Source organism: Trachurus trachurus (assembly GCF_905171665.1).
Source record: "Trachurus trachurus genome assembly, chromosome: 8".
NCBI classification, from domain to species: Eukaryota; Metazoa; Chordata; class Actinopteri; order Carangiformes; family Carangidae; genus Trachurus; species Trachurus trachurus.
The window spans coordinates 31,053,328-31,064,710 of NC_139905.1; the positions used below are offsets into that span (position 1 = coordinate 31,053,328).

General features: G+C 40.6%; 1 protein-coding gene across 1 annotated transcript; it reads right to left on the minus strand.

Moving 5' to 3' along the window:
- Positions 1-5,732: 5,732 nt before the first annotated feature.
- praf2 (PRA1 domain family, member 2) lies at positions 5,733-11,171 on the minus strand (the record flags this gene model as incomplete). Its single annotated transcript, XM_083976618.1, has 3 exons — positions 5,733-5,872; positions 7,097-7,314; positions 10,993-11,171. The coding sequence occupies 3 exons, from the start codon at positions 11,169-11,171 to the stop codon at positions 5,733-5,735; spliced, it is 537 nt and encodes a 178-aa protein (XP_083832744.1).
- Positions 11,172-11,383: the final 212 nt, after the last annotated feature.

Here is an 11,383-nt window from a genome sequence, read left to right on the forward strand (position 1 = left end):
TTTGAAAAAGACCCAAATATAGCCCATTCATACGCCTATTAATTATTTTTCTCACGTGAATAGGGTAAAAAATTTTAACCTTTAGATATCTCCATGAAAATTACTGAGTTGATTACTTACATTAAGAGAAACAAAAAATGTATTACAAGTTTTACATGAGCAAATTTGCATAAATTTGAATAAATTCCACCGTTTTGACGGCACATGTATTTATAAAGGTGCTGTGATGGTACCAGCTTGAAAATTGGAATGAGTTGACTTCATCGGTCAACCGACAAGAAATCACTTTAAATTTCGAGATGACTGCAATTTTTCAAGATAGCCACATCCTTAGTAGAGCAGGTATGAGCAAACAGTGCATAATCCAATCACGTATGGTTAATTTGCATACATACAACACCTGATAGCCTAAATGGGTTCCATTCAGACCTTAATATTAAGTTTTTTAACTGTAATATGTTAACAAGACTGAACAAGACATTTTCACCTGCTATACCCAATGTTTAGATCAGGTGTTGGTGCAAATAAGCCATGCGTAATGTCATACCTGCTCTAAGGATGTGGCTATCTTGAAAAATTGCAGTCATCTTGAAATTTAAAGTGATTTCTTGTCGGTTGACCTCTGGAGTCAACTCATTCCAATTTTCATGCTGGTACCACCACAGCACCTTTATACATGTGCCGTCAAAACGGTGGAATTTATTCAAATTTATGCAAATTTGCTCATGTAAAACTTGTAATACATTTTTTGTTTCTCTTAATGTAAGTAATCAACTCAGTAATTTTCATGGAGATATCTAAAGGTTAAAATTTTTTACCCTATTCACGTGAGAAAAATAATGAATAGGCGTATAAATGGGATATATGTGGGTCTTTTTCTAAACTTTCCCCTGATGGGATTCTTCTGGGCTTTTTTTCCCTCACTCAGGACATGTTGAGGATACAAAATCAGTTGAGTTTGCTTCTGTTGCAATTTGTTCAACCTTTTTTTCATAAAATGACTGGACTATTATGAGTTGTGTCTGCTCCACACTCCCTCATTCCAGATGATAAGCAGAATTTCGGTAGACTTACAGTTTCATTCATCTTATTTTATGATATTGGAGCTGCTGTGACACCATCATTTCCTGTAAAGGATTAATAATATATCTGACTGATATTGAAACATGTTTACTTAATGACTACTGCACTTTACTGTTATCCAGACTATTGCAATTTACGGTACAATGTACTGCTATATATAGCATATGCACTTTATTAAGACTGAGTGCACTTTGTTATTGTTTGTACTCGAGGCATGTCCACAATTTACCAGATGTATCTACTGTTCTCTTGTTTTAAGAATGTGATTATCTGTTTATATTTTATTTTTATCTAGTGAACATCTGCTAGGGACAACAGATGGAAATTAGCCAATGGCATGGCTAATGGCTAATAATCTGGCATGTTTACAATATTGTATATGGTGACCCTCCCAAATAAAATACATTGAATGGAATTGAATTAATAAAGTATGCTACTATTCTATTTCCTTTGTTAGTTTGGGTTAGGGTATGTTTTGCAAATCTTTGGCAGTGGATGGCAGTTCTAAAAATGTTACACTCTAGTTGTTATAATTTGTCCATGTTTGTCTTTGAAAACTTTATTTGTGTCCTTCTAAAGGACACCGCACAGACATGACATCAGACAGACAGACAGACAGACAGACAGACAGACAGACAGATAGATAGACAGACAGACAGACAGACAGACAGACAGACAGACAGACAGACAGACAGACAGACAGACAGACAGACAGACAGACAGACAGACAGACAGACAGACAGACAGATAGATAGATAGATAGACAGACAGACAGACAGACAGACAGACAGACAGACAGACAGACAGACAGACAGACAGACAGACAGACAGACAGACAGACAGACAGACAGACAGACAGACAGACAGATAGATAGATAGATAGATAGATAGATAGATAGATAGATAGATAGATAGATAGATAGATAGATAGATAGATAAAATACACTGTAGTACAGCAATGTTGTATTTTATTTAGAAAATGTTTTGAAACAATTTAATTACCAGCTTTAGGCGAATGTTTAAAGACACATATTGGTCAATCACAACTCAAACACTTTGCTGAATGGAAGGCAACACTGTAAAATGAGTTAATGTCCACAGTCATGCACAAGTATTTCCTCTTAGTTTACATTCCGGTATTTGGATTAAAGACATTTGTCTCAGCGCAGTGTCTTTTCTGACTCTGTGCTGTAATGTAAGACAAAGCACTGGTAGGACAGACTGAAGGGCCACATGTTCAGCCATGTGCCCCCCCCCCTCTCCACAGTATTAAATACAGACACACAAGTCAACTAAATGTCTAAAACAAGGCAGATATCAAAACTGCATGGCACATATACAATATAAATTGGCTTTAGAGCATCAAAAACACAAACATAAAAATAACAAGTCATCAGCATCTGTAATGCTGACCAAAACAAAACCCTCAGTTTCCCAAAGTTGGATCACTGCACCGCCTACAGTACAGATGTTTGGAGGACCCCGACCCACGACAGGCAGCTAACATTCAATAAAACACCTTCATTGTGTGCAGCACAAAAACTACTTACTGCACCGCTTTCATAAGAACAATATCATCTATTATCTATCTTTCTCCAAAGAACGTCCATGTTCATGTCCACAAAGTGGGAGTTGGAGATGCTGATGATGAAACACTGAAGTGGTCTAATGTGTTGAGGTTTACAGGGCGTTGATCCCTCAAACAGGCTGCAAATCACACTTCCTTTGCATCTTATCATCAGATTTTTGAAGGACAGTAATAATGTCTGGTCTGTAAATTCCACATTTCTCTGTGTTTTAATAAAAAAACACACTAAATCAAAGTCATAGGAATGTCATTAGTTTTGAAAATGGAATGCCAGGGTCCTGTGAATCGAGTGGTCTCTGCTTATTTAATAAAAACACATTAGAATAGAGCACTGTGGGACAGTATGGAAGCAGAAGTGTTGCTGTATGCTCAAATATTAAAGGGATAGTTCACCCAAAATTCAAATTTCACTCATTATCTACTCACCCTCATGTCGACTAAGGGCTGGGAGAAGTTTCAGAGTTATCCGTGGCTTCTCTGAGTTATGGGGGGGGGGTCCGCGCAGCAGTATTTGTCCATATAATGGTTGTCAATGGATACCAACTTTCTTCGTCCAAAAAGACACACCAAAAAACATCCAAATACCTCCATACTGCTCGTCTGCAATGTCCCTCTTGTATTGAAGTCACTGCTGTGCGGACCCCCCCGTAACTCAGAGAAGGCACGGAGGAATTCTCACAGCTCTTAGTTGACATGAGGGTGAGTAGATAAAGAGTGAAATTTGAATTTTGGGTGAACTATCCCTTTAATTGTGACTTAATCCTGACTAATGAGCGATGTACTGGATGCCACGGCCTCAGCTCTCTACTTGATATTTGACTGAATCATTAAACAGTGTGACCTGTTGGTGGAGCCAGATGAAACATCAGGATCCATTACACTGGATTTCACGGGAACGGCTTCAACGGAGATGTGGACCTCCGGACCACAGTGGTGGACTTGATCCACCGACACTGTCATTTCTACGGCCACAATGCTAGTGTGGCTAAAAACAAGAGTCAATTATAAGGAGCGTGACTAAAAATAGCTAAATTACAGACTACAGTTACCACAAGCGTTGGCCTGACTACCTCCAAACTTTATTGGTTTGCGGCAACAAGGATCTGTGTCATAAAGGTATTACGAGTTAAATTAAAGTGGTCCATTTGCTACAGAACAGAACAAGCTTCTCCCAGTTGTAAGCACAGGACAACAGGGCCGGTCCCACTGACCAGCAGTGAGGGAGTGTTAATGGGCAGCCAAGCCTTCAGTGCTGCTTAAATACAGGCTCACTAGAATAAAACAGGAGATCTGCATCACTTCATATTTTCCTTCTTCTCCCATGATTTGTTCGGCAGGAGCTCGTCATATAAAATCTCAGATTTGCAACACAAACTAACACACGCAAGCTTAAATCTTACAATATACTGTATGTGCCGAAAACTTCTACTATACGTGTAATTTTAGTGAACCAATCGGGTACTTTGGTACTTTGCGTTGCGTTTACTGTTATCTGACTCCAGTATGGACATTTAACTTGCATGATGTTGCCCTGTTAATTGTGAATAATATTAAGTATTAAATTACTTTGGTTTTTCAATATTGTGTTTGCAGCAAGATGAGGAAGTACTGTGGCCTTTTAACATTTAAATTGAAATTACTTTTAAAGGTGTACAGAAAAGAAAATTGAATTTGAGCCCACTCTGGATCATTAAATTAATGTGATAACTCATCTTTCAGACGATGTAGGTCAAACTTTGTGCAAAATTCTATTTTTGAGTAAATCCGGGATGAAAGTGTGTATTTTTTTTTTCGCATTGGATAATGCAGGCGCACGGATTATACGTCAGCCTGTACACGATTCACCAGCCACTGCTATTGGATCCGTAATCCGTCATTCAAACGTCTGAGACACGCACACACACACGGAGCTCGGGCTCGCCCCAAGCTTTGAATATCCCGCCCGCTCGATAACGACCAATCAAATTCGTTTTCCTTACTCGGGTAAACTCGTGTTGCAGCTCGGGACAACTCGGCGCGACACACAGGACAAACGGCCATTTCTGTACACCTTTAAAAAATTCAAGACAAAGTTGTAATTTTACAAGATAAAGTCACTGGATTTGAAGAGTAAACTTCTTCTTATAGGAGGAAGAGAAGAGTTAAATGAAGTAAAATAAAGTTGTTAATAACGTTGGGCTGGTTTTCATAGTTTTAATAACTCTGCTCATTATTTGGATTTTGGAAATGAAGTCCACCATATGATTTACAAGTTTATAAGCAGACATGATGCACAGTGTGTCAGAGTGCTGCAGTAATGAGTTGCTGTTCTGTTACTATCCAGTCTTATGGCTTTATTCTCATATAATTAAAACTTTATTCTCTAAACATTTCTATTTTTAGAAAAATTTGGACTATTTTTGAAATGTTGGAAGTTTTTTTTTTTTTTTTTTTTTTTACATTTTATGAATCCAGGGAGAAGAAGTTATTATTACTAGAGAAAAAAAATGAATCCAAGTCTGGACAGTTTTGGGCTTCTCGTCACTTTCCTTGTGAATGTCTTGTAGATTTTATCTCTAAGGATAATTCTAAAAGAATCACTGACATATGCAACCTGTGAAGAGCAGCCATGCTATGTGAGAGTGTTCCTTCATTTTGATGCTGGGGATCTCTATTCTGTCATATCCAGCCTGGGTGTGACTACACTCAACAGAAAGCAAAACGCACTCCACAGCAGACCTACAATACACACGTGTAGTGTTAACACACAAAAAAGGTATCATGTTGAAATAAATGAAACTTAACAAACAATGTGTGATCAAAGTGCAATTTCTGGCAGGAACCAATCAGGGATGGTTAAATCTATTATGATGATTTCTGTGCTGTTACTGGACCACAGTCTCATCCCTCACTGCCCACTGACTTACCAAAACAAACCAAACCATCTGTTCTCCTATTCCCACTCATTCACCTTCATTTCTCTTTTCATTCCCCTGTGACTGGACCCAGCCTCTCCTCCTCCTCCTCCTCCTCCTCCTCCTCCTCCTCCTCCTCCTCCTCCTCCTCCTCCTCCTCCTCCTCTCTAGGATCCAGCCTCCTGCTCCTGTCCCAAGGCCTCCAACAGGAGTCCCATGGGTGTCCTCTTCAAACCGATGCTCTCCAGCTTGTTCTCCAGCTTGTTCTTCAGGTTGCGTAGTCTCACCGACGCATGGACCAGAATCACTGTGAAGCAGCCACACAGACATAGGGATGAAATTCTCTGGAGTTGCCTAGGTAACATTAAGTCAGCTGTGATAACAAAGTGAATTCAAATTTACCACAACTTCTCAAATGTGGTTTGTGTAATTTATCTGTGAAGCAGCCACACATTTGCTACATTTTACATACTGGTCTTCACTTCAAACTGTTTTTCTATACTGATAACATTGTATATCATAAATAGCCTAACGTTATCCACCGCTCCATGAGAGGAGGGTAAGTTCCCCTTTAAATGGATATTTCAACATTTTGGCAAATTTGCCCATTGCCATTATCCCTATAGTCATAGCAGTAGGTTCGTTACTGTTAATTGTCAGTGCAAGCTGTTTTGAGATCTGCGGGGCAGAGATGCGAGCTGCTCAGCTAACACTACGGAGGCTCAAAACTCATCAAATACACAATCCAACAACTCCAAAACGCTCTGGTGGACAAGTTGTGACCTGCACATTCATCACGCTATGAGATAATAATGGAACGTTATTAGACAGAGTTGTTTTCGAGGTAAATGCAAGAAAGTTAAAAACTGCCCATATGGGGCATCAAGTGGCGCAGGAGGTTAAGCAGGCGCCCTATGTAGAGGCTACAGTCCTCGATGCAGGCATTCCCGGTTCGAATCCCGCATTGGGCACTCTTTCCTGCATGTCATTCCCCCTCTCTCTGTCTCCCCGTTACCTGTCTATCTCAACTATACTATCAATAAAAAGGCATGAAAAGCCAAAAAAACTGCCCATATGCTTTCATTTCACTGCAGCTCTTCCCTTCAACTCCTCTAAAATGATATTTTGCATTCTCATTTTAAACAAACAGAGCTCAACACACTGCAGCTTGAGGAAACATGCAAAGACACAAACACGCTACACACTCTGACAACAGCTGAATCAATTTGACAACACAACAGAAGTGTATGATGAAGTGGTCTTGACAGTTCTATGAGTAGACTAGTTGTTTATAGCTTTTTATAATTCATGTTTATGAAAATATGAATCTCAGCCATAGGACTCTGTCAACTGGTTCCCTAAACCGCCGTCCTCAGGCAAGAGCGTGAGCTAATTTCATGCTCTGATGGAACAGGCTGATCTGTGTGTGTGTGTGTGTGTGTGTGTGTGTGTGTGTGTGTGTGTGTGTGTGTGTGTGTGTGTGTGTGTGTGTGTGTGTGTGTGTGTGTGTGTGTGTGTGTGTGTGTCTTACTGAGTACAGGGAATGCTATTCCAAACAGGAACACAGCCACGCCTCCCAGCACTGATATGAAAAGGTAACTCCCCAGAAGGATGACCAACACGCAAACTGATGGGTGGTTTCTACGGAAACGGCGAACGGGGCCTTGGTTCTCAGCGGTCCAGACGAAGCCCAGGAACAACAGCGTGACCACCAGAGCCCCGACTAACAGCTGGAACGGCTGGAAATACCTGAGAGCCAAAAGAAGACATGGACACACCTCAGACAAAACACTCACAGTCCAATCTACAGCACATACTGCACATATTACTGTACATAAATGGGACATAACTTTATTATTTTAATGGCTTCTGTCTGATACTTTATACTACTAATGTTTAATATTAAAGGGATATTAAACATTAGTAGTATAAAGGGGAAACTGGCTCATTGCCATAATCCCTATAGTCATAGCAGTAGGTTCGTTACCTTTAATTGTCGGTGCAAGCTATTTTTAGAACGGCGGAGCAGAGCCGTGAGCTGCTCAGAGCTACGCTACCGAGGCATGGAATTTCTTGGTTTCCCTCATCAAACTCATCAAATACACAATCCAACAACTCCACAACGCTCTGGTGGATAATTTGCCAAAATGTTGAACTATCCCTTTAATGTTGTCAGAGTTGGAGGTGCAACATAAGTGTCATCACTCTCATCAATGAAGAAGTTCATGTGTGAACAATCAGAGACATTGGAAGTGAGAGATAATTGTTTCTTCAGCAGGACACAGGCGCGCACACACACACACACACCACCTGGTGGTGGTGATGGGTGTGTGTGTGTGTGTGTGTGTGTGTGTGTGTGTGTGTGTGTGTGTGTGTGTGTGTGTGTGTGTGTGTGTGTGTGTGTGCCACTTGTCCATATTTTTCTTACTGTTCACAAATGACATGAAAATCCTCCAACCAGCACTAAATATATCCCATAATAATTATTCTGTATGAATATCAATGTCTGACTTTCTCTCCTCAATCTGACTTTTTTTTATTATTATTATTATTGTATAATTGACAGGTTCTATTTTCCGTTTTTTAAGGAAGGTTGTGTTATTATCATTTTCATTTTATTCTATGTGAAGTGGAGAACTGTTATGTAACAATTTCCTGTGGGGGATTAATAAAGTATTTCTGATTCATTCAGATTCTGAAACCTGTTAAAACACATGAGTGAGTCAGACTGATGCACGTGTCCCATCAGCACCATCAACACAAACACACAGGAGGTTTTTATTGACCGGCTCCTGCTGCTCCTCGCTGGATGGATCATCAAATATGGATTCATCCACTGCTGAAAAATACTCCACAACAAAAGCACCAGGTTTCCTCCTCTGGAATCATGTTCATTTAAAAGCACAGTGACCATTGTTTTGGACAAACTGCTAAGAATGAAACAGTTGAGTGGAGATTTTTTTAAAGATATACAGGGCCTTGCAAAAGTATTCATACCTCTTTTCTACATTCTGTCATGTTACAACCACAAAATAGCAGAATAGCTCCAGTTGAGTCAGATTTGATGGGAACAGCAGTTTTCAAGTCTTGCCACAGATTCTCAGTAGGATTCAGGTCTGGACTTTGACTGGGCCGTTCTAACACATGGATATGCGTTGATGTAAACCAGTCCACTGTAGCTCTGGCTGTGTGTTTAGGGTGGTTGTCCTGCTGGAAGGTGAATTTTGCTGCCTCAGCTTTTCCTCCATGTATTTAGCTCCATCCATCTTCCCATCAACTCTGAGCAGCTTCTACAGAAGAGCATTAGGGCCAACCATGCCAGAGTTTTTTTTAAGATTCTGAGATTTTTTTTTTTTTTAAGTCAGAAATTTTGAGAAAAAACTTTTTTTTCTCAGAAATTCTGACTTTTTATCTCAGAATCTTAAAAAAAAATCTCTGTAGTTGGCCCTAATGCTCTTACATAAGCTTCCCTATCCCTGCTGAAGAAAAGCCTCCCCACAGCCTGATGCTGCCACCACCATGTTTCACCGTGGGGATGGTGCGTTCAGGTTCATGTGCAGTGTTAGGTTTCCCACCACACAAAGCAGTTTGCATGTAGGCCAAAAAATTCAATTCTGGTCTTTGATTTGAAAAAGATATTGAACACGTATCATTTTCCTTCCACTTCACAGTTATTTACTTTGTGTTGGTCTATCACAAAAAAATCCAATAAAATACATTTAGGTTGTTGTGGTTGTAATGTGACTAAATGTGGAAAAGTTCAAGGGGTTAGGGTTATGGATAGGGGGATGAATACTTCTGCAAGGCCCTGTAGGAGCTAGTGGACTCCTGACTGTCACAAGACAGAGGAGACAATAAGCATAAAGAGACAGTACATCTAAAACCCATCCTTTTCGTTACACTATATATCCCCTATATACCATGTAGGGGATATATGGTATGAGCAGTGAATCTATAAAATGTGACACATTGGACCTTAGTTGTGTATGTACTGTTTTCATGGCACTGTGGGGATTTCTGAGGCTATTACCCAGGGGGCAAAATCCCAGTTTTTTGGAAAACAGGCACGGAGCGTTGTAAAAGGTTTGACACCAGAAATGATATCTAGGAACTTCAAGGATTAAAACCTGGGTGGACAACCCGGTCAACTAGCTGCTGGAAAGCTACAGGGGCCAAAACCCCTTTCTTGGAAATTATGTAAATGCAAATATTTAGGTACTACAATGGCATAAATAGTCATACAACTATAACATTTGGCAGAGAGTATATCTTGACACATAGGGGGAGGCATGAAAAAAAGATTCTGGGGTTTGTTGAAACTCAATTTTAAGATATCACCCTCAACATCCCAAAAAAGTACTGTTCGCCTGACAAATTCTCATGAAAATTATTATTTTTCAGCACTTTATGGAGAATATTTATGCTTAACATGTATATAGAAAACTTCCTTAATTCATAAGCTTCCATTTGAGTCCAAGACAGCCTTTCTATCTCCAAAGCCCCACTTGCTGTGGCCAACGGTCTTCTCTATCTATCTGTTTACTTTGGGGAGACCAGAAATAGAATGTTTTCTGATCATGTCAGTTAACATGTAGTTTTTCACAATAAAACTGAGGGTGATATCTTAAAATTGAGTTGCAACCCCAGAATCTTTTTTTCATGCCTCCCCCTATGTGTTAAGATACTCTCTGCCAAATTTCATAGTTGTATGACTATTTATGCCATTGTAGTACCTAAATATTTGCATTTACATAATTTCGCCATGCAGCAAAATGACCCAAGAAAGGGGTTTTGGCCCCTGTAGCTTTCCAGCAGCTAGTTGACCGGGTTGTCCACCCAGGTTTTAATCCTTGAAGTTCCTTAGATATCATTTCAAACCGTTTACAATGCTCTGTGTCAGTTTTTTTGCTTTTCCCCCTGGGTATATTACAGAACACTGCAGTAAATGAGTGATTTCACATATTGACCCCTGTGCTGTTATGAAGCCCAACTCGTTGACAGTAAATAAAAGACAGAGATAAACGTTGATCATGTGGTGTCATCTCAACCAGCCGTATCCTATCATGTCCCCACAGTCTCAGAGCTGCAGTTCAAAATGAGCACAGACAGACAGGAATAACATGTGGGACAATCATTCCCATAAAGTGAGTGACAGGCTCTTGTCTCCAGAGTGAACAGCTGATGAAGATCATCAGCAGGGAAGAGAGGGGGGTGAAAGGAGGAAGAGGATGTCACTGGTGTGTGATCCTCTTGTTTTGTTTTGTTGTGAAGGTGCAGGCTGCAGGAGCGTGCGTCGTCATGCAGACAGAGACATTGCCATAATAAAGTCCAATGGTATTTTGTTTTCCCGTGGACACTTCCAGTATGTTCGCTGTGTGATGATGATGATGATGAGGGAGCTGTCAACGTCAGCACAATGAAACTTACCCCACCACGAGCAGGAAGCCCAGCGCGGACAGGAAGTAGTTGCTCTGGTAGTACAGCAGGTTGTTGATGATGCGGTTGTTCCAGCGGTCCAGGTCTCGGACATCGGGCACGGCGAACCGGGCCGTGCACCGGACAAAATCATCCAGGGTCCGGAGGGGTGGCGGCCGCACGTCTACCATTTTTCCTTGAACGACTATGAACTTGGTTTCCCAGAATTCAACGCGAGGGGAAAGGGGGAGGACCATAGACTGTCTATAAATAAAAAAAAAGAAAAAGAAAAAAGAGGGGGGGAGGCAGGAGGACGCAACGTTGGCCAAGTCGCGCTGTCGGTTTGTGGCGACGCGCGTGCCCGAGCGATCCGCCCCGTCCTACAATAAAAACCATAATTAGC